A 23896-nucleotide genomic window follows, 5' to 3' on the forward strand; every position below is an offset into this window, starting at 1 on the left:
GTGACCATCACACGCTCTCAGCTGTCCCCTGCCACCACCCTTAGAGGCACAGGATGGCTACAATGGACTTGGCTGTATTTCCCTCCTCGAGGTTAGTTAGGCCCTTAAGACCTCAATAGCTTAGACTCTGGTTAAACTGTTTCTCCTGAGGGCAGATGTCTGTTTTCTTTTTTCTTTTTAAGTTCTGGGATACGTGTGCAGAACGTGCAGGTTTGTTACATGTGTATACATGTGCCATGGTGGTTTGCTGCACCCATCAGTCTGTCGTCTAGGTTTTAAGCCGCACATGCATTAGGTATTTGTTCTCATGCTCGCCCTCCCCTTTCCGCACCCGCTGACAGGCCCTGGTGTGTGATGTTCCCCTCCCTGTGTCCACGTGTTCTCATCGTTCGACTCCCACTGATGAGTGAGAAAATGCAGTGCTTGGTTTTCTGCTCCTGTGTTAGTTTGCTGAGAATGACGGTTTCCAGCTTCATCCATGTCCCTACAAAGGACATGAACCCATTCTTTTTCTAAAGAGAGCAGAGGCTCTGGCGTATTTATTCAGTGGCCATGGACCGAGAAGCAGGAGCTTGGCCCACAATTCAGTTCTCAACAGGTGAGCGGTCCGGGGTTAAATGTAGGGTTTCTGTACTGAAGGGGTGGACGTGAACCGCGAGGGGAAGAATGTTCATGTCTTCTGGAAATGGGCGGTGAAATTCCCGCCGTCTTCCTTTCCTTGGCTGCTTTTGTCAGTTGTCGTGGTGCTGGCTGGAGTGTCACTGAGCGTGGGATTGAGATGATCGTGAAGCCGAAGGTCGTTGGTGATCTTTTGGCCAGCTGTCCTGGCTCTAACCAGTCTCAACTGTTCTGGGTAAAAGAGGAACTTGTTATCTCAGGCATCCTGTTTCTTTTTTTTTTTTTTTTTTTTTTTGAGACGAAGTCTCGCTCTGTCACCCAGGCTGGAGCGCAGTGGCCGGATCTCAGCTCACTGCAAGCTCCGCCTCCCGGGTTTACGCCATTCTCCTGCCTCAGCCTCCCGAGTAGCTGGGACTACAGGCGCCCGCCACCTCGCCCGGCTAGTTTTTTGTATTTTTTTAGTAGAGATGGGGTTTCACCATGTTAGCCAGGATGGTCTCGATCTCCTGACCTCGTGATCCGCCCGCCTCGGCCTCCCAAAGTGCTGGGATTACAGGCTTGAGCCACCACGCCCGGCCAAGCATCCTGTTTCTTAAACCGAGTTGGCACAGGGTTGAAGTTCGGCAATGCAGGCATCACACCAGGTCACACACCAGCCCCCAGCACTTCCTCATCTGGTTCAGGTTTTCCAGCCCTGGGTCCTATGGAGGCGCCAGCCCCACTCTGGTGTGTCTGTCTCCTGATTGGGGCAGCGGTTTGCTCTGTGGCCTCTCCTCTGACACAGACCTGAGGACGGTCGATAGTTTCCAGCCTGTTTAGCCTTTTACTTGTTGGGATAGAATGGCAAGTTCCAAACTTCCTACGTGCCGGAGACCTGGGGTCCACATATTTCCTTAACACTATTGTCTTTCTCCTTTCCTGAAATTCCAAAAATAGGAATGTCAGGCCTTTTGTTGCCTTTTGTTGTTCCCCAGCTACCTGAGGGTCTAGTCTTGTCTTTTTTTTTTTTTCATGACACATCATAACACTTTATTTGAAAATATAAAACTGGCAGGACAAGAGAAATAAAATTTAAAAAACAAAACAAGGCCAGGCGCGGTGGCTCATGCCTGTAATCCCAGCACTTTGGGAGGCTGAGGCAGGCGGATCACCTGAGGTCAAGAGTTCAAGACCAGCCTGGCAACATGGTGAAACCCCGTCTCTACCAAAACTACAAAAATTAGCCGGGCGTGGTGGCGGCGCCTGTAATTCCAGACACTCAGGAGGCTGAGGCAGGGGAATCACGTGAACCCAGGAGGCGGAGGTTGCAGTGAGCCGAGACTGCACCACTGCACTCCAGCCTGGGCGACAGAGCGAGTCTCCATCTCAAAAAACTAACTAAACAGAACAACAAAACAAAACCTGGCATCAGTCCTGGTCCCTGCACTCACACCAGCCTCTCCATCCTGGATCCTCTTCCAACTCTGCTTCCTGCTTCAGTGACTAAGATGTCGCCCTTCGCCCCATGCCCAGGAAACTGCAGGTGGCAGTGGGGGAAGGGAGGGAGGCTTGGAGAAGATACTCTGTCACCATCTCCATCCCCCTCTCCAGGACCACGCAGGTCACCTGGGCCCTGACCAAATGGTTCGTTGTCCACCAAGCGAAGCAGAAGGGACAGGTGCGCTCTGTGCAAAACCAAGTCGTGTGCGGGCCCAGGGTGGTGCTTAGGGCCCTTCTTCCGTACGTCACCTCATCCGTGTTGTCACCACTGTCACCTCCAAAAGCCCATTGCATCGTCAAAATACACCACGAGGTCTCGGGTCCCCCCTCGGGTCCCCCCTCACACCCCTCCCCTTCCTCGCCTTCTTTTTGTTGTTGTTGAGATGGGGTCTCGTCGCCCAGGCTGGAGTGAAGTGGTGCAGTCATGACTCACTGCAGCCTCAAACTTCCTCCTCGCTCAGGCTCACGAGTCGCTGGGACAACAGGCATGCAGCGCTGAGACGGGAAAATTCCCTCGTCCCCCTCGCAGGGGGTGTGATGGGGTGTGGCCGCCGCGCAGCCTCCTGGGGGATACGGACGGGCAGGCTGGGGGGCTCCGACCCCACGGCGGTGTCTCGGGGCGAATGCTCACAGCTCCCGAAGCCCCAGTGGGTGTGTGTTCCAGGCTGCGTTTTCAGTTTGCCGTCTGTAGGTGGTTTGTGCTCAGACCCCGCCTCGTCGCGAAGACCCACGCTTTCTGCATCCCGGGTTCTTGCCTTGGTGTACTGGGAGAATCTGATCACACGTGGGCCTGGAGAATGAGCGCAAGGTTTTATTCCGTGGAAGGAGCTCTCAGCAGATGGGGGAGCCAGAAGGGAGGTGGTTCTCCCCTGGAGTTGGGCTGCTTGGCAGCCCAGCTCTCCTCCAACTGCCTGGCCAAACTCCACCAGGTCCCGCGACTGGTGGCCGCTGCTCCCTCGCCGTCCTCCTGCCAACCAGCCGCTGGTGCTTCTTCCACTGACGTGCTCCTCTCCACCTCTGGCTGCCTGTGTCGGCCTGCTAGGGTTCTGGGTTTTTATAGGCCCAGGATGGGGCATGGCGGGCCAGGGTGGTCTTGGAAAATGCAACATTTGGGCAGAAGAGCAGGAGTGCCTGTCCTCGCCTCCGCCAGGGACCTCCTTTCTCTACCCAGCACTTCCCTGCCGCGCTCTCGTGTCACCACCACGCCCTGGCTACTTACTGTATTTTCTGTAGAGACAGGGTTTTGCTGTGCTGCCCAGGCTGGTCCTGAACTCCTGGACTAGAGTGATCCTCCTACCTCGGCCCCGCGGACTGCTGGGATCACAGGGTGCGCCACCGCGCCCGGCCTCGTGATCTCTTTCTTGAGTGATTGGTTATTTAGGAGTGTGGTACTTAATTTTCATGTTTTTGAATTTTCCAAATTCTCTCCTGTTACTGATTTCCAATTTCATTCCACTGTGGTTGGAGAACACGCTTTATATTATTGCCGTCCGTTTCAAGTCCCCAAGGTGTGATCCGTGGCCTAACGAAGGGTCTTTTTGGAGAAGAATCCTGTGCACTTGGGAGGAAAGTCTGTTTTTCCGTCACCAGGTGGAGTGGTCTGCAGGCGTCTCTCAGGCGCAGTTAGTGCTATTCAGGTTTTCTGTTTCCCGGTGCGTTTTCTTCCTGTTGTTCGATCCACTGTGGGAAGTAAAGGTCCTGAGTCTGAAGCCTCCAGCCATTATTGTTGAACTGTTCAGTTATCCCCTTTTATTTATAAAAGGATAAATAGTTATCCTTTTATAATCCATTCTGCCAATCTCTGCCTTTTGATTGGAAGGTGTAATCCGTTTGTGGTTAATTGCTGTTAAGGACTGCTGCCATTTTGCTGTTTTTTTTTGTTGTTGTTGTTTTTATGTTGTATGAGTTTTCTTTCTTGCTTCTTACTGCCTTCTTGTGTTAAATATTTTCTAGTATATTCCATTAAATTCCCTTGTTTCTTTTACTACATTTCTGAGTTTTTTTTTAAAAAAATGGATTGCTGTTGGGATTATAATGAACTAAAATCTAGTTTCAATTGACAGTAGGTGAATTTCTTTCCTTTTTTTTTTTTTTGAGATGGAGTCTTGCTGTGTTGCCCGGGCTGGAGTGCAGTGGTGCAGTCTCGGCTCCCTGCAACCTCCGTCTCCCAGGTTCAAGCAATTCTCCTGCTTCAGCCTCCCAAGTCGCTGGGACTACAGGCGCTGCCACCACAACCAGCTAACTTTTGTATTTTCAGTAGAGACGGGGTTTTACCATGTTGGCCAGGCTGGTCTTGAACTCCTGACCTTGTGATCTGCCCACCTCAGCCTCCCAAAGTGCTGGAATTACAGGTGTGAGCCACCGCGCCGGCCCGATAGTAGGTGAATTTCAACAGGATACAAACCATGAACTCCAACACTGTCTTCTCCTCCTCTGTGCTGCAAAGTGCATGTAAATTACATCCTCATGCATTAAAAACCCATCAACGGTTTTTTTTTTTTTTAATTGAGACAGGGTGGTCTCACTCTGTCGCCCACACTGGAGTGCAGTGGTGCAGTCACAGCTCACTGCAGCCTCGAACTCCTGGTCTCAAATGAACCTCCCGCCTTCCAAATGGCTGGGACTGTAGGTGTGCGCCACCACACCTGGCCGACTGTTTTCGTAGGTGTGCGCCACCACACCTGGCCGACTGTTTTCGTAGGTGTGCGCCACCACACCTGGCCGACTGTTTTCGTAGGTGTGCGCCACCACACCTGGCCGACTGTTTTCGTAGGTGTGCGCCACCACACCTGGCCGACTGTTTTCGTAGGTGTGCGCCACCACACCTGGCCGACTGTTTTCGTAGGTGTGCGCCACCACACCTGGCCGACTGTTTTCGTAGGTGTGCGCCACCACACCTGGCCGACTGTTTTCGTAGGTGTGCGCCACCACACCTGGCCGACTGTTTTCGTAGGTGTGCGCCACCACACCTGGCCGATTGTTTTCGTAGAGGTGGGGTTTGGCCTTGTTGCCCAGGCTGGTCTCAAACCCCTGGGCTCAAGCGATCTGCCCGCCTCAGCCTCGCACAGTTTTGGGATTACAGGCATGAGCTAAGGCGTCTGGTCAAATTTCATTATCTCAATTGACCTATCTTCAAGTTTGCTGATTCTTGCTTCTACCAACTCAGAGTCAATTACTTTACTTTTCAACTAAATTTCCATTTAATTCTTTTTGAATAATTTATCTCTGTATTGTATTCTCTATTTGGTGACACAATGACAGTTTTCATACTACCATTTTAGTTCTTTTTTTTTTTTTGAGATGGAGTCTCGCTCTGTCACCCAGGCTGGAGTGCGGTGGCACGATCTCAGCTCACTGCAAGCTCTGCCTCCCGTGTTTACGCCATTCTCCTGCCTCAGCCTCCTGAGTAGCTGGGACTATAGGCGCCGCCACCTCGCCCGGCTAGTTTTTTGTATTTTTTAGTAGAGACGGGGTTTCACCGTGTTAGCCAGGATGGTCTCGATCTCCTGACCTCGTGATCCGCCCGTCTTGGCCTCCCAAAGTGCTGAGATTACAGGCTTGAGCCACCGCGCCTGGCCCATTTTAGTTCTTTAAACATAATTTCCTTTAGTGTTTTGAACATAAATTAGTAAAAGCCAACTTTAAGTCTTTATTTAAGCTGAGTGTGGTGGATCATTCCTGTAATCCCAGACTTTGGGAGGCCAAGGCGGGCGGATCACGAGGTCAGGAGTTCGAGACTATCCTGGCCGATATGGTGAAACCCCACCTTGACTAAAAATGCAAAAAATAGCCGGGTGTGGTGGCGGGCACCTGAAGTCCCAGCTACTCGGGAGGCTGAGGCAGGAGAATCGTTTGAACCCGGGGGGCAGAGGTTGCAGTGAGCCAAGACTGTGCCATTGCACTCCAGCCTGGGTGACAGAGTGAGACTCCATCTCAAAAAAATAAAAAAAACAAGAAAAAAAGTCTTTAGTAAGTTCAGCCTCTGGGCTTCCCCAAGGATGGTATCTGTTGACTGCTTTGCCCCCCATGTACGGGTGATACTCTGTTTCTCTACATATTTTGTTGAAAAGTAGACGTTTAAAGCAACATAATGAGACAACTTGCTCTTATCCTCCAGGTTTTGTCACTTTGTGGTTTGGTTGCTGCTTTGTGTGTTTAGTGACTTTTCTTAACTAATTCTCTGTTCCCTTTGCTGTGTGACCAGTGAAGGCTGCACTGTACAGGTTTCTTACATGCCTCGATTCAGTACGTCTTTTATCCCTGGCTGGGAGGCTTTTCCGTACTCCCGCAGGTTACAGTTCTGCTGTAACTTTCACTTTCTGTTTGCACAAAGCCTCCGTCAGCCAAGAGAGAGCAGAGAATGTTCTGTCCCTTCCTGGGCACGTGTACAGACCACAAGTGCACAGGGCTTTCCGTGTCCCCAGGAAAGCGTCAGTGCTGCCCGGGTCCTCACAGGGTTCTCGCTCCTCACAGCTTCCTTTCTGGGCAGGTGCCGGTTGCCCCGGTGGGTAGTGCCTCGGACAGCTGTGTGGTTAAACGTGCCACTGATTGTTCCTGACAAGTGCTGTGGGAAGGGGCTTTTCTCACTGAGTGAAATGCAGGGCAGGTCGGGTTTCACAGGCCTGTGAATGCAGCTTTTCCAGGGGGCTGCCAGAGGTCAGATTGAAGCTGTTTCACCAGACTCGTGACAGGGGTGCCTGGTTTACTCAGCCTGCTGCTCTCCACCCCTCACAGGAGGGAGTGCACAGGTGAGTGGGTGCAGGAGCGGAAGCACGTGCTTTTGGGCGCTGGCAGGAGTGAACTCTGTGCAGGCCCCACAGCAGGGTCCAGGGCCGGGGTGCCTGTCACCCCCAAAGCCCCAGAGGGCACGTTACGGGGCTCCTTTAGCTCTGCCGTCCACAGCTGAAGCGTTAACGGCTCAGCGGGCCCTCTGCCTTTCGCGCGAGGCTGCCAGTGAGAGGCAAAGGGCCAGGGTGACCCCCTTTTGTATCCACCTGTGGCTCCCGAGCTCTTGTTTGGCATCCAGGAAAAATGGGGTTGTGCAAACGAACTGAAGGATGGCAAACGTGGGGATTTTACGGCTGACGAAAGTGGCTGTCGACAGTAAGGGGAGCTGAAAAGGGGATGGGACGGGAAGATGATCTCCCCTGGAGTCCGGCCACATCTGTGTCTGTGGCTGGATTCTTCTCTGAAGTTACACCATCAAGTTGTCCCTCAACGTCCAGCTGCTTCTCCTCTCTGCCGGCGGACGCTGGGGTCTTTATAGACACAGGATGGCGGGGACAGGGTTGGATCACAGCTGGTTTAGGAACAGGCAGCATTAGGGCAGGAGAGCAGGGATGGAAGTTCTCACGGTGGGCTGTGGTCTCAGGCTTTTCGGCTTGAGGGTGGGGCTTACCAGGGACCTGCCCGTCTGCCTAGAATTTCTCTGCCTCCTGTCCCCATCAAGATGGCAACGGCTGTCTCTGGGGTTGGACTTCTGTGGGGCTCACACTGAGCCTGCCTCTCCACTAGCTGCTGGGCTGCTAGTTTTCAAAGCACCAGGGAGTCGGAGTAAGGAGAATGAAACATGGCAAGTTAAAATGACACAAAGCTCTCTGTACCAAGATTCAATAAAAAGCTGTTTTTCTTTTTAGTTTTTCTTTCTGGAGACAGAGTCTTGCTCTGTTGCCCAGGCTGGAGTGCAGTGGTGTAATCTTGGCTCACTGCAACCTCCGCCTCCCGGGTTCAAGCAATTCTCCTGCCTCAGCCTCCCAAGTAGTTGGGATTACAGGCACGCGCCACCACGCCCGGATAATTTTTGTATTTGTAGTAGAGACGAGGTTTTACCATGTTGGCCAGGCTGGTCTTGAACTCCTGACCTCGTGATCCACCCACCTCGGCCTCCCAAAGTGCTGGGATTACAGGCGTGAGTCACCATGCCAAGCCTCAGCTGTTTTTCTTTAATAAACATTCATTAAATTATTGCAAGCCTTAGTTAATAATTTCCAGAGTTCTGAAAAAGTTAATGTTGACCATTTTTTTCCCTAGTGTTTTCATTGCTTTTCTGGAGGAGGGATTTTCAGAGGGACTTGCTCTGCTACCCTGGAAGTCCTGTGTCCTTTCTATCACATCAGCTCACCCTCTGCACCCTCTGCTCAGAGGTTCTGACCTGGGACATAGTCTCTACATAGCTAGCTGCTTGACATTTATCATTTATTTCCCCTTTTCTTACTTTTGGGGGTCTTGACTGCAGGGTAAATGGCTCTGGCTGCTGCTGTTTTAACTTGGTATCTTTTCTTTTTTTTGAGATGGAGTTTTGCTCTTCTGGCCCAGCCTGGAGTCCAATGGCATGATCTCGGTTTACCGCAACCTCCCTCCACCTCCCAGGTTCAAGCCATTCTCCCGCCTCTGCCTCCTGAGTAGCTGGGATCACAGGCATGTGCCACCACGCCTGGCTAGTTTTGTATTTTTAGTAGAGATGGGGTTTCTCCATGTTGGCCAGGCTGGTCTCGAACTCCTGACTTCAGGTGATCCACCCGCCTCGGCCTCCCGAAGTGCTGGGATTACAGGCCTGAGCCACTACCCCCGGCCGGTATCTTTTTTTTTTTTTGAAGACAGAGTCTTGCTCTGTCCCCCAGGCTGGAGTGCAGGGCACCATCACAGCTCACTGCAGCCTCAACCTCCCGGGCTCAGGCGATCCTCCTGCCTCAGCCTCCCGAGTAGCTGGGACCACAGACGCCACCACCTGTATTTTGTTGTTGAGACGGGGTCTTATGTTGTCCAGGCTGGACGTGAACTCCTGGGCTCAAGCATCCTCTGGCCTTGGCTTCCCGTTGTGATTGTAGGTGTGAAATACCACACCCAGCCTGATTTTTGGTTTTATTTTTATTTATTTATTTTTTTTGAGACGGAGTCTGGCTCTGTCACCCAGGCTGGAGTGCAGTGGCGTGATCTCGGCTCACTGCAAGCTCCGCCTCCCGGGTTCCCACCATTCTCCTGCCTCAGCCTCCCGAGTAGCTGGGACCACAGGCGCCCGCCACCTCGCCCGGCTAGTTTTTTGTATTTTTTAGTAGAGACGGGGTTTCACCGTGTTAGCCAGGATGGTCTCGATCTCCTGACCTCGGGATCCGCCCGTCTCGGCCTCCCAAAGTGCTGGGATTACAGGCTTGAGCCACCGCGCCCGGCCCGATTTTTGGTTTTAAAGACAGGGTCTTGCTGAGCTGCCCAGGCATGAGGCTCACTCATGGCGCGCTATGGCCTTGAGCTCCTGGACTCACGTGACCCTCCTGGGGCAGCCTCCCGAGCAGCTGGGAGTTTCCAGTTTATCTATCACGGGTAATTTCAGATGTGAGTGACGTTCTGTGCCCAGTAATGGGGCCGTCGGGTTTATACCACCTCACTCCCCCAGCTCTGGCCTGCAGCTCGCACCCCGTCCCTGAGCTCTCGCCGGTACCACGGCTGCCTTCTCACTGCTGTGGGTCCTTCTCTCTCACTTCAGTATTTCATTCTGCTTCCCAGCAGAGGCAAGCTGGGCCCAGTTCTTTCCACTCTCCTGTGGAACTGTCTTTGCTGTCCCCCAACGGGAAGGAGCAAAGCAGCTCCCTGGTGTGGGGGGAGGTGGAGGCTGCGTGCGGCTCGTCTCCTTCTCCTCCTGCCAGGCTCAGGCCCAGCTGCCACTTGGAAATGGAGACCCCCGGAGGGAGACGCTGCACGGTCGCCTGGGCAGAGCAGGCGCACTCTATGCAGGGGGCTGACGGCTCATGGGCTTTCCATGGAAACCTCTCCCCTCCTTCCAGGTTTTACAAAAGCCGCCAACTTCTCTTTTGCAGCGGAAGAAAAAACTGTATTTCTTTCCTTTCTCTGTTGAAGCCTGAGGTCCTACCCCTTGGCAAGGTGTCAGCTTCCCTGAGGGGGCCCCTGTGCCGGGGAGGGCGTCGGCTTCCCTGAGGGGGCCCCTGTGCCGGGGAGGGCGTCGGCTTCCCTGAGGGGGACCCTGTGCCAGGGAGGGCGCCAGCTTCCCTGGAGTGCCCGGGGTCGGACACTCACTTGCTCTGTGCTTTGGTTTTGGTGCTAACGGCGGTCCCGAGGCCTCTGGAAGAGAAGGGATCGGGAAGGCTTGAGTTTCAGGGCATGGACCCTCTCACCAGCAAGGCAGGCAGAGCCAGCCTGCTCCAGAGCCGGGTTCCAGGCAGGAGCTGGGTAGTGCTGGGGTCCACGGATGCAGGTGAGTGGGTGGGGTTAGGCCATCTTCCTCCAGCTCCAGCCAGAGCCTCCCGAGGGTGGTCTGGTGCCCACATGGGTGGCCCCGGGCAGCAGGGTCTCCAGGCTGGCACGCAGGCTCTGGGTACTCTGACGTTTCTGTGTTGATTCACAAATCTTCTCTCTGAGGGACGGCAGGCTGTCTCTGGCCCCTGTGGCAGGAGGCTGTATGGGCACCGCGCGTGGCATCTCCGGCAGGTACGAGTCGATACTCCAGCAGACCAGGTGGGAGCCGGCAGGGAGCTGCTCGTGCCTGACGCCCCTCGTGGGCACCCGAGACGGAGGCACAGCACGGTGGCCGGGACGTCGTCACCACGGTGGGCTGGAACTGCAGCGTGCTCTGTGTGGCACAGACTGACTCAGGTTTTTCTTTTAAAGCTTAAAGGAAGTTTGTGACCAAAGTTCTGTGATGGGGGTGGGTCGGGGGTGGGGGTGGGCGAAGAAAACAAAAAACCTGGCCATGATGGTGAAACCGTCTCTACTAAAAATACAAAAACTAGCCAGGCGTGGTGGCGAGCGCCTGTAATCCCAGCTACGCGGGAGGCTGAGGCAGCAGAACTGCATGAACCCCGGAGGTGGAGGCTGTAGTGAGCCGAGATCGCGCTATGGTACCCCATCCAGCCTGGGGGACAGAGCAAGACTCCATCTCAAAAACAAAACCCCCCCAAAATCCCCACAACAAACCACAGCTAATCCAAACCCAGAAAAATATACTGGAACCTTCTGGCTTCACACCCTCACCCCAAGCCCACACACGAGGTGGACCACCTGCCTTTACCCAGGCTGAGCCCTGCAGGGAACAGGAGGGAACCCACAAGAGCTTTGTGCAGATGGAAGAGAGAGGCACGACCCACGCCCACCCCCAACCCCATGCAGGGGCCCAGCCGGCGAGCGAGCTCACAGGGACCTTGGGGGGAATGAAGGCACAGCCCCCGCCAGCGGCTCTGCCTGGCAGGGTTCAGGGACCCTCCCAGGTCAGGTTCCTCTGCAGGGGACCCAGTGACCAGGACCCCTATTGATTCTGATGCACGGGTGGTCTCTGCTCTCTGTGGGGGTTGCCTCTGCAGCTGCCACTCCTTTCCCAGCCCCCAGGTACAGGGGAGACAGAGCTCAGAAGAAAAAGGGTGAGGCGTCTCCCTCAACTCACCCTCCCGTCACGCCGGGGACCAACAGTCTCCTGGAGCCACACTAGCTGGAGGGCCCTGGCAGGCATCCTCTGTGCCAAGACCCAGCAGAGAGCAGCACCCTCTGAGGGGAGGCCTCGCATCTCCATGCTTGCCCGGGCTGCCTTCCAGCCAGGACGGGGCTCTTGAAGCGGGGACCCTCACCAGCTGCAGCTGCCAGGGAACTGGGGGCAGTGGCACAAGCCAGCCCGCCACAAGCTGAAGCTCAGGGGAATCCGCAGCTGGCACAGGGTCTGTCCACAGCTGCACTGCTCAGATCCGTGAGGAGTGACGCTCCCGTTTCTCTCCAACTTCTCACAGGCCCTGTGGGACAGATGGCCCAGGGCCGGCCCCTTCTACTTTCCTGCACCGCCCTGCAGCAAGATAAAGCTCCCCTGAGCCTGTCCACTCGAGTGCAGGAGAAGCACCTGTACTCAGCGGTGAGGAACGGGGTCCTGTCCCCGAGGAGCTGCCTTCACCTAATTTCCCAGCATTCCCAGGCTGTGTAATGGCAGAGGAGGAGGGGAACATGTAATTTGTTTCAAAATTAAAAGCTAACAATTTGGTAGGAATTTTTTTTTTTTTCCCCCCAGACAGAGCCTGCCTATGGAGTACAGTGGCACGATCTCGGCTCACTGCAGCCTCCACCTCCTGGGTTCAAATGATTCTCCTGCCTCAGCCTCTGGAGTAGCCGGGACTATAGGCGCCTGCCACCACACCCAGCTAATTTTTGTATTTTTTAGTAGAGATGGGATTTTGCCATGTTGGCCAGGCTGGTCTCAGACCCCCGCCTCGGCCTCCCACAATGCTGGGATTACAGGCATGACCCACATCTGTCCTGGGAGTAAGAAGGTCATTGAGAGGGAGGCACTATACAAACAGCATTTTAATTAATTTATTTATTTCTTTACACATAACTGAAAGTGATGTTACAGTACATAAGTTATTTACAACTGTGCAGTAATGTGTTGCAAAATAAATTATCTAGAAGGCAGCAAAAGTACATTGTGAATGTATATAAAACTGTACAGCGTTTACGGATACACTTTTTATATGATTATTGGCTCTGTAGTGTTTCAAGTTATGTTCTCAGAAAGAGAAACAAAATGCCCAAGATTAAAGGAAAGAAGATACAAACCACGTGGATTTGACTCCATTAAAAATACGCCTGGGAGTCCTGGCTCTGTGTCCCTCCGCCTGGCTCCGCACCAGGTCTTATGCCCAGTCTGAGGCCGTCGCAGCTCTGTGGCAACAGGACCATGGCTGGGATGGGGCTCCTGCCCCTCTGACCTGGAGGTCACTGTTTGTGAGAGGTGGACACCTTAATTTTCTTTAGTTGATCAGAATGGAACAAAAAATTTAAAAAATGCACTCCGCTCTCCAACTCCTGAAATGCCTCTGCAGTTGCTGGAGAAAAGGGCCCGAAGGTCACCGTTTTCAGACAGAAGCTGCCGTGTGTGCGCCCGGCATGATCTCCTCGTCCCGCCGGGGCCAGTGAGGCTCTGGGGGCTTTGCCCCCGCCGCGGCAGCTGGTAGAGAAGAGCCGTGTTTCACCTCCCCGACGTCTGGACGGGATGGAGATGCTGTGGCCAAGTGCAGTCTCTCTCGGGGTCTCTCCCCGCCCGGGTGGACGTGGCGCTCCCTCCTCTGCCCCTGGGGCTTAGCAGCAGCCCTGGGCAGCCGTGCGGCCCTCGCCTGCGTCCTGCGGCCGTCCCGCGGTGTCACGCCGGCAACAACACAAAGTCGTCGTTGACGTCGACCATGGGCACGTAGAAGGAGGGCACCTCGTTCACGCACAGGGACTTGTGCCCGGCGGGGTCCAGCTCCTGCACCTTCAGCTGCCACTCCATCCTCTGCACAGCGTTCAGGGCCGCGGCCTCGTGCTGCTGCCGCATGAGGAGGCACGTCTGTGGGACACACAGCGGGGGGGGGAGGAGGAGGAGGAAGAGGAGGAGTGAAGGGAGAGCCCCAGACTCTGCCGACCTCAGCTGCCAGCAGGGCCGAGGGCGTGACAGGGCTGTGAACCTATCCTGGTATGGGCCAGGCCCCCTGGAACCCTCTGCTTGCTGTGGTGCTGCTGGCAGGGGGCACATACTCAGGACCAGCTGTACCCGCCCCTGGTGTCTAGTTATCACACGGGGCGGCAGCGCCAGCTGTGCTGGATGTCTGTTCCCAAGAGTGCTGTCTGTGGCACCCCCATCTCGGCCCGAGGGCCCTGCCCTGCTCTGGGTCGGCCTGGGGCTCACCTCCAGCAGCCACTGCAGCTTATTAGAATCTAACAGCTTTGCTTTCATCATTTTACAATTATTTATGGCCAGTGATAGTCTTACTTGTATTCTAGTAGAAACTATGCCATTTAAAAGTGCACATAATGGGACTGGACTGGGATAGGACATATTTTGGGAACTAATGTAGAAATTTAAACATGGCCCAGGGAGTACTGGTATGTCACAGCAACTGTGTAGAAAATCTTTTTTTAGATAGGGTCTCAAGGCTGGGGAGCAGTGGTGCTCCCCGTCATGACTCACAGCAGCCTTGACCTCCGGATCCTCCCTCCTCAACCTCACGAGTAGTTGGGACTACAAGTGCTACCGTGCCCGGCTAATTTTTGTAGACATGGGGTTTTGCAATGTTGGCCAGCCCCAGCGTGGTAATGTCTGTCTCTAAATTTTTCTCAACATATTTATATATATATGCTAAATTGCTTTTGAAGCTCAGGATGGATTCACAATCCTCAGTGGGCCGTAGAGCTTTTATTCGGCAGCTCAGACATCATTGCCAGTGTAAATCATTACATGGAATCACGTAACCCTTTGGAACATCCAAACTCCAGTGAGTCACTGAATTATTGATGGGCCTCCGAGTTTCCGGTGTATTGGACTGTTCCAGTGAATATTTTTATACATATCCCTAAGGTTTTTTTTTTTTTGAGACGGAGTCTCGCTCTGTCGCCCAGACTGGAGTGCAGTGGCCGGATCTCGGCTCACTGCGAGCTCCGCCTCCCGGGTTCCCGCCCTTCTCCTGCCTCAGCCTCCCGAGTAGCTGGGACTACAGGCGCCCGCCACCTCGCCCGGCTAGTTTTTTGTATTTTTTAGTAGAGACGGGGTTTCACCGTGTTAGCCAGGATGGTCTCGATCTCCTGACCTCATGATCCGCCCGTCTCGGCCTCCCAAACTGCTGGGATTACAGGCTTGAGCCACTGTGCCCGGCCATCCCTAAGGTTTTTAAATAATTTTGTCACCCAGGCTGGAGTGCGGTGGTACAATCTTGGCTCACTGCAACCTCCGTCTCCAGGGTTCAAATGATTCTCATGCCTCAGTCTCCCAGAATTACAGGCACGCACCACCACGCCTGGCTAACTTTTGTATTTTTAGTATTTAGTAGAGACAAAGTTTCACCATGTTGGCCAGGCTGGTCTCAAACTCCTGACCTCAGGTAATCTGCCCACCTCGGCCTCCCACAGTGCTGGGATTACAGGTGTGAGCCACTGTGCCTGGCCGTATCCCTAAGTTTTTTTTTTTTTTTTTTTTTTTTGAGACGGAGTCTCGCTGTGTCGCCCAGGCTGGAGTGCAGTGGCCGGATCTCAGCTCAATGCAAGCTCTGCCTCCCGGGTTTTTACGCCATTCTCCTGCCTCAGCCTCCCGAGTAGCTGGGACTACAGGCGCCCGCCACCTCGCCCGGCTAGTTTTTTGTATTTTTTAGTAGAGACGGGGTTTCACCGTGTTAGCCAGGATGGTCTCGAACTCCTGACCTCGTGATCTGCCCGTCTCGGCCTCCCAAAGTGCTGGGATTACAGGCTTGAGCCACCGCGCCCGGCCCCTAAGTTTTAAATGACTAAAGTGAAATAGCTAGGTGAGGTGGTAAATGCATTTTGAAATTTGATAGATATGGTCAGTTTACTTAATAAAAATCTACTAATTGACGCTTCTCCCAATACTGCAGTGATACCGCCTCCCAACCCTGCAGATGACCTTTAAATGAGATCTTGCTTCATCTGTGGTCCTGATGTTAATGATTATAGTGAGTATCTTTTCATGAAGGTTGGTCATTTTATCTCCTTTGTGGAATGTATCTTTATATAAATTATTTTTCTGTGTACCATTTTCATATTAATTTGTAAGGGTTCTATCTGCACGGATGGTGCTAACCCTATGTGGCATTTTTAATGTATGTACAAAGTCCCAAATTTTTTTTTTTTAAAAGACAGAGTTTCACTCTTGTTGCCCAGGCTGGAGTGCAATGATGTGATCTTGGCTCACAGCAACCTCCACCTCCCTGGTTCAAGCGATTCTCCTGCCTCAGCCTCCCAAGTAGCTGGGACTACAGGCATGTGCCACCACGCCCGGCTAATTTTGTATTTTTAGTGGAGATGGGGTTTCACCATGCTGGCCAGGCTGACCTCAGGTGATCCGTCCGCCTTGGCCTCCCAAAGTGCTGGGATTACAGGTGTGAGCCACCCGCACCCGGCCCAAAGTCCCATTTTAATGCAGTCAAACATTTATCTTCTTACAGGAAAGTCCTCCCTGTGTCTTTATGAAGCCTTCAGTTTTCTTCTCACGGCTTTGGTTAGGAAGGGCCTAGTGGCCTGGGGAGGGTGTGGCGTGAGTGACTTCCTGCACCACCACCTTGGGGCTGGCCAGAAATGCACACTCAGTTACAGCTCAGACCTGAGTTTCTGCCTCAGCACAAGCCCCCAGGGGCCACGTCCCGCAAATACCCGTGGCTCCCACCAGGTAGGGCTGGTGGTTCTCATCTGCGCCCACAAGCTACAGCATGACACATGGGTGCTTGGTTCAGGGACCTGGGTGGTGCTGAGCCTGATACTGCAGGTAGTCAGAGCCGCCTGCTCCCGGGCATGGCTGGCAACTGCACAGGGTGACGCTGACTTTAAAGTTCTGTCACTTGGCAAGTTTCCGCTTTCCGTTGCTTCCTGGTGGATCCTCCAGGGTGTCCGGGTGATCAGCCCTAGCCCTAGCGACTGGGACTGAGGGTGTGCTGCCCTTCCTGGCACCTACCCTGCCTCTGCCCACTGCCCCGGCCAGCACTTCCAGAGCAGTGGAGGGTGAATGCTGGGACCTTAGAGGGGGCTCACGGGGCGGTCCCAGGAGTTCTGACCATCAAGCCTAGGGTCCTGTTCAGCTGGCGACAGGAGCTGCTGCCTGCACCCCGGGACAGAAGGGAGGACTGAGGAGGCCACACACAGCGACAGGACCTCACCGCCCTGAAAGCATCAGCCAGGTTAAGAGAATCTGAAATTGTCAACACCCATCACAGAACTAGGCAGCAGCCTCCCGTGGCCCCAGAGGCAGCTGGAGCGCCCAGGCAGAGCTGGGCGGGAAGCGCAACACCAACCTTCATGCGGTCGTACTTGTCATCCACGTCCTGGAGCCAGGAGATGAACTGGCGGGCGTTGAAACGGTCACGCACTGACTTGTTCTCGTCACCCTGTGGAAACCAAACACGGGGTTTCATCAGGAAACCCAGAGACCGCTATGGGAAGGCGTGTCAGCCTGAGCGATGCTACAGTGAGCTTTCTCAAGGAAAAACCAAAGGGGCAGCCTCACTCCACTGACCACACACTGACTCACGTTCAAGGCATGGCAGGTGCCACCCTGCCCATCTCTCTAAACAGCTTCTCTAAAATGCACGTGGAGGTGGCTGGGCCTTTGTCTCCTGGGCACTGGGTGGCCGCAGGCCCCGCCCGAGCTGGTCCCCAGCCCTGCCCCCATGGGACAGTCAGAGCTCAGCCCGGTGCCAACTCCTGGGAGATACTTTAAGAGACGGAGTTTCGCTCGTTGCCCAGGCTGGAGTGCAGTGGCACGATCTCGGCTCACCGCAACCTCCACCTCCCGGGTTCAAGCGATTCTCCTGCTTCAGCCTCCTCAGTAGCTGGGATTACAGGTGCCCACCACCACGCCCGGCTAATTTTATATTTTTAGTAGAGATGGGGTTTATCCTGGGAGGGACTTTCTAGGCATGTCATCGTCCCTGTGTCCTGGAGGATGGGACACGGATAAAATGTCCAGGCTCCTCCCCTTTTTCATGGGCTCAGGGTGAAGCTGACAATGCCCACAGAAACCCACACACCTGCAGGGAACTCACTTTCCACAAAGGTGCCAAGAACAGAATAACAATCACAGGGAAAGGACAGTCTCCTCCATAAACGGTGCTGGGAAAACTGGCTACGCGTCGCAGAGCAGTGAAACGAGACCCCTAGCTCTCACCACATGCAAACATCAAACCCAAATGGATTAAAGTCTGGAATCCAAGACCTCAAACAATGAAACTACTACAAGAAAACACTGGGGAAAATCTCCAGGACATTGGCCTGGGCAAACATTTCTCAAGTAATACCCCCACGCACAGGCAACCAAAGTAAAAATGGACAAATGGGATCACATCAAGTTAAAAATCTTCTGCACAGCAAAGGACACAGTCACCAAGGTGAAAAGACACCCAACAGAATGGGAGGAAATGCTTGCAAACCGCTCACCCTGACATGGATTCAGAACCAGAACATATAACGCAATTAATATGAAAAAAATCTAATAATCCCATCAAAAAATGGGTAAAAGATCTGAATAGACATTTCTCAAAAGACGACACACAAATGGCAAACAGGCGTCTGAAAAGGCGACATCAATGCTCATAAGAGAAATGCAAATGAAAACTACAATGAGGTATCACCCCAGTTAAAATGGCTTTTATCCAAAAGACAGGCAATCACAGACGCTGGCGAGGACGTGGGGAAAAGGGGACCCTCGTACCCCGTTGGTGGGAATGTAAATTAATACGGCCACTATGGAGAACAGTTTGGCGGTTCCTCAAAAAACTAAAAATAGAGCTACCATAGGATCCAGCAATCCCACTGCTGGGTACAGACCCAAAAGAAAGGAATCGGGGGCCAGGCATGGTGGCTCACGCCTGTAATCCCAGCTACTCAGGAAGCCGAGGCAGGAGAATCAAACCCAGGAGGCGGTGGCTGCAGTGAGCTGAGACTGTGCCACTGCACTCTAGCCTGGGTGACAGAGGAAGACTCAGAATCAAAAAAAGGAAAGGAATCAGTATATTGAAACGGTATCTGCACTTCCGTATTTAATGCAACTCCGTTTACTATAGCTAAGGCTTGTGTCCATCAACAGATGAATGGGTCAAGAAAATGTGGCGCACACACAATGGAGTACTATTCAGCCACAAAGAAGAATGAGATCCTGTCATTTGCAACATGGATGGAATGGGAGGTCATTATGTTAAGTGAAATAAGCATAAAAAGACAAACATCACATGTTCTCACTTACTTGTGGGATCTAAAAATCAGAACAATTAAACTCATGGACACAGAGAATAGAAAGACGGTCACCAGAGGCTGGGAAGGGTTGTGGGGGGCTGGCAGGGAGGTAGAAATGGTTAATGGGTACCAAAAAAAATAAGACCTACTATTTGACAGCACAACAGGGTGACTATGGTCAACAGTTAATTGCACTGTCTATTTTAAAATAAAGAGTGTTAACTGGATTGTTTGTAACTCAAGGGCTAAATGCTTGAGGGGACGGACACCCCATTCGAGAAACAAAGGGGGAAGAAATGTTTCCTGGGAAGTGAGAGGCACAAGCTGGTCCTCCTCGTGTTTGCTCTGTACGGAGCTGTCCCAACTGCCTGTCCTTCACAGACTCTCAAGTGGGGTTCGAGAACGCAAACTTATCAGCATCCAGCCCCCGAAGCATCATTTGGTCCAACTCATGTTTTCTTTAAAGAAAATTCGTCAGCCGGGCGAGATGCCTCACAACTGTAACTCCCGCACTTTGGGAGGCTGAGGCAGGCGGATCATGAGGTCAAGAGATCAAGACCATCCTGGACATGGTGACACCCTGTCTCTACTAAAAACACAAAAACCAGCCGGGCGTGGTAGCGCATGCCTGTAATCCCAGCCACTCGGGAGGCGGAGGCAGGAAAATCGCTCAAACCCGAGACCCAGAGGTTGCCGTGACTGAGATCGTGCCACTGCACTCCAGCCTGGCGACAGAGCGAGACTGCATCTCACGCACACAAAAAGAAAATAAAATTTGTCACTGTGTGCATGAGGGACATTGATAAAACACATCCCCAAAGAAAGGAAGATCTTGAATGCACTAAGACATGTTTTCAACTAAACACCTTGGAGCCTCTGGCCGTCAGTACACAGCAAAGCCGAGTGCACAGCTCAGAGTGCCCGGGCCCGGGTGGCGTCACGGGGGCCACATAGGAGGGGTCTTGGTGCACGGCCTGGACATCGAGGCGGGAATGTGTTCCAGGCACGTCCCACTGCGCAGGATATGGGGCCTGGGGCCCAGGGGGCCCATGACCTGAGCACAGTGGGCTCTGAGGAAGAGGGAGGGGCCGATGCAGGGCAGGCAATGGGAGAACCAGGGGTCCACGTGGCCCACATGGAAGGTCAGTGGTGGCTGGAGGATGATTTCTGAGACAGGAGTCCCCGGCATGTGGGCCGCTTGAAGGCAGACAGGAAGAGCTACCCTGGGGAGAGCTACAAGGCCCTGGCTGCCCACATCCTATGTCCCAGTGGACAGAACAGGTCAAAGGCAGGGGAGCTGCAGGGGCGGGCGGGAGCCCCACAGCAGATGGGCAGGATAGTGACTGCAGTTCTGGGACCCTGAGTCCGGCCCACCCTGGCCCAGATGAGCGGCACACCTGGGTGCGTGTGTCCCCTTAGCCACCCAGTGTCCCTGCTGTCCCTATACAAGAGCCCCTGGGGCCTGTGCTGTGAAAGCCCTCGATGTGGCAGCCCCGGGGTGCCTGAGAGCTGCAGGTCGAGCCCAGCAGTTTAAACAGAAAATAATGTCAGCCCTGACACCCGTGAGAGGTAGGTAGGGGCAGCTGAGGAACTGCATGGACAAGTGTTGCGGAGGGACTGAGCTGCTGAGGCCCAGCCCAGTGGCCCGAGGGCCTTGCCCATGAGGGGAGCTGTCTGCTCCAGCCTTCTCAGCTCCTTTCTCAGGCTCGCCCAAGGCTAGAGGCATACAAAGGACTCTGCAGCCCCTGCAAGACGCTGAGCACCAGGGAAGTTCCTGGTCAAAGTGCAGAAGAATCTATAAAGGGGAGGGGAAAGGGGTGGGAGTGGGGTGGGGGCGCTTGAACTCGTGGGCCTGGCATGCCGAGGGGGCCTACCTGGCTCTCCAGGGGCATGTTGTAGACCTCGGAGTCCAGCAGCATTGTGCAGGCACTGAATGGCACTGCCTGGTTGGCGATGGTCCTGGCCGCCCGGCAGTGAACCCGCAGAATCTCCTGCTCACAGGACACGATCAGCTTCTCCTGGAGGAGGAGAGGAGTGGAGTGAGCTGGGACACAGTCACGCCCCAGGCCCCACTGTCTCAACACAACAGCCCCCGGGGCCTGCATCGTGAGCGCCCTGGCCATGGCGCCCCTGCCTGTGCCAGCCCACTTACCCGCTCGATGCTGTGCTGCAGACGCAGCTTTCCCCGGACTGCCTCCTGCTGCCTGAACAATTCCTTCAGGGGCTCCGCCAGGGAGGGAGGGGGTGCGATCTGCAGGCAAAAGGTGAGTGGGGGGTCGGCTGGGGCCGTGGAACTGCACGAAGAACAGTCTGGAGTTCATCGGGGTCCGGACTCAGCCTCCCCACTCCTAGGAGCCTGCCCTGGAGACCTCCTCCAGTCCCAGCAACACAGATACACCAGGAAGCTTTCTAGAAACCACCTATGTGCTGGACACGGGGGAGCGGACACCTCCACAGCGCCCAGCACAGCACCATGTGGTGAGGAAATAAGAGTGCAGGGAGAGGCGCAGGACAGCATCTGTGGGCCATCGTGTGCCAAGGAAGGCCTAAAACACAGGCATGAGCACCCAACTGTGCAAAGGAGATCGAGAGAGACAGCAGGAGTGGGCTGGGGGTGGGCTGAGCTTCCTGTGTTCACAGGGAGGGCCCATGCATCCCAGATCAGCTTTTCCACCAGGGTGTGACGTGCACGGTGGAATATGAAGGCTGACAACCGAGCCTGTGGTCTTGCAGTGGCTCGGGGGAGGGAAGCGCACTGGCCCAGGTCGCCATGGGGGGCTGCAGGGCTGTGGGCCGGAAGCGCAGGCACTGCACTCCCACCAGTGGAAGGGTTCTCACGGGGTGGCCAGCCGTTCTGAAACGACACGCACACCGGAAGTGAACACGGAAGCAGACAGCAGAGACCCTCAGGACGAGGCCTCCCACTCCTGGAGATACAAGGGCCACACACAAGTGGGGAGCCAGGCTGAGCCCCACGGTGCAGGGGAGACCTCGGGCCCACAGGGAGTCAGGTTTCCAAAGCAGACCCAGAAAGCACGGCCGTGTGCTCGGGTGGCCACAGCAGTTGTGCCAGGGCCACCGCTCCCCACAGGTGGACCCACACGGGAATGGTGGGGCAGAGAGGGGTGGCCAAGACCAGCTGGAACATTGAGGGGCCGGTCAGAAACAGGAGCGCATGGGGCAGATGGGCACGTAGACGCACAAGAGGGAGACAAGGAGGAGCTTCTGACAGCCAAGGCTGGGGCAACACATGGCACGAGACGAATGCTGGCGACGCTGGGCACCTGCAGGCGGAAGGGGCGGCTCCTCCTGACAGCAGAGCTCCAGTTAGCAAACACAGGAAAGGGAGACAGGCCCAGTGCCACAGGAGTGACTGCTGCAGACAAGAGCTGTGGACAGCAATGCGCACAATGTGCTGAGAGAAACGGGTTTACACGGTCTCTACGTCTCTTCCAAGACACACACACACCACAGAGGGAGACACCTCGACTCACGGCGGACGGGCCTCATCAGACCTCCAGGTCACGTCACCTAGGACACCAGGAGCAAAAGGCCCCGCCTCACGCCTGTGGGCTCCTGCCTAAGAACCATCATCACAGGCCAGGCCTGGGGCCGCTGACCACACTGCTGACCGACACCGCCCAGAAGCTCTCAGCCAGGAGACAGGGCACAGGAGGGCCGCCACAGCCCGGACGCACGGCAGCGTCTCGTCACCGCCACGGCTGCTAAGGCACATTCGGAGGAGGCTGCACGTGCGGCAGGTGCGTCAACCTGTCTCTGCTGCTTTTGAACTTTTCTGCCCACAATCTACAATCAGTTCAAAATTAATGATTCAGGCCGAGCGCGGGGCTCACACCTGTACTCCCAGCACTTTGGGAGGCTGAGGCGGGCGGATCACAAGGTCAGGACTTCGAGATCAGCCTGACCAACATGGTGAAACCCCGTCTCTACACAAAAGATAAAAATTAGCCGGAAATGGTGACGGGCACCTGTAATCCCAGCTACTCAGGAGGCTGAGGCAGGAGAATTGCTTGAACCCAGGAGGCGGAGCTTTCAGTGAGCCGAGATCGCGCCACTGCACTCCAGCCTGGGCGACAGAGCAGACTTGTCTTTAAAAAAACAAATTTTGATTAAAACATTGAGCTGAGTCTCTCTAGTCCACAGACCTCACTGTTCAGCACCACATCCACCCTCTGCCTCAACAAGCCCAGCCCCCAGTTCGGGTTCTGCATGTGGGGTTTCTGCTGAGATGGGGCCTGTCGGTGGCAGGGATTCTGTGGGCCACCCGCAAGGTGGGACTGATGCGAGCTCAAACTAACGCACAGCCGGGACCGGGCACCGCCCCTTCCTCTGGCTCAGCCCCAGGGCCGGCAGCTATGGCAGGAGCTGTGCCTTGGGCCTCAGGCTGTACCTGGAGCACCTGGCACCTCTGCCTGCCTGGGTCTAAGTCTAGGGGGTACTCAAAAGACCAGGCGGGAGGTGCACAGAACATTCCCAGGATTACTCTGATTGTCAGGATTCTAGTGGCTTTTTTCCTTGTATTTTCCAAATTTTCTACAGCAGTCAGACTACTGTTATCATCAATTAAAACAAGAGGAAACAACAGCCAAAACAACAAAAAGTACAGAAGGTCAGAAGGTCTTACTGAGGAGAGATCCCGGGGCAGGTTTTTCTGAATGTCATGACCCAGCTGCCGTCTGTCTCCTGTGGACGGGCCTCCCCGGGGATGGCTGGGGCCAGGCTCCAGGAGAAGGGAACGACCGCCGGGGTGACCCAGGGTGCAGAGCCCCTTGTGCTCCCTGGGAACAGAGCTCAGAGCTCGGCAGGGTGGGGCCCGCGGGCGCTCGCTCCTGGGTTCTGCACAGTGTCCCCTGACATGTCGGGCAGTAGCACAGACCCAGCCTCACCCTCAGGGCCAGCTCAGCACACCCCGTCATCCTCATCAGAGGGGTGCCGGGTAGCTGAGTCAGGTCAGGGCCAGCATGGCAAGGGGCTCTCAGGTGGCCTGGGCCCACAGAGCCAACGCGTGCTGAGGGCCCCTGGCTGTACCTCGCGCCACCTGTGAGTTTCAGTGCCCAGGAAGCCCCAGAAGGAAATGGCTGTTGGT

The 23896-nt window shown here is 54.7% G+C and overlaps 1 protein-coding gene across 19 annotated transcripts in view; it reads right to left on the reverse strand.

The window, feature by feature from the left end:
- Window positions 1–12382: 12382 nt before the first annotated feature.
- Window positions 12383–23896, reverse strand: part of ANKRD11 (ankyrin repeat domain containing 11) — a 232400-nt gene continuing 220886 nt past the window's right edge. For all 19 annotated transcript variants that reach the window (XM_074028025.1, XM_045382571.3, XM_074028033.1 and 16 more), the window contains 4 exons: window positions 20942–21040; window positions 20664–20807; window positions 16854–16946; window positions 12383–13408 (listed from right to left, as the gene is read on the reverse strand). In XM_074028025.1, coding sequence (XP_073884126.1) covers window positions 13223–13408; window positions 16854–16946; window positions 20664–20807; window positions 20942–21040 — 522 coding nt within the window. In that variant the 3' untranslated portion in view covers window positions 12383–13222. The remainder of the gene's footprint in view (window positions 13409–16853; window positions 16947–20663; window positions 20808–20941; window positions 21041–23896) is intronic.

The sequence above is a fragment of the Macaca fascicularis genome, chromosome 20 (assembly GCF_037993035.2).
Source record: "Macaca fascicularis isolate 582-1 chromosome 20, T2T-MFA8v1.1".
NCBI lineage: Eukaryota > Metazoa > Chordata > Mammalia > Primates > Cercopithecidae > Macaca > Macaca fascicularis.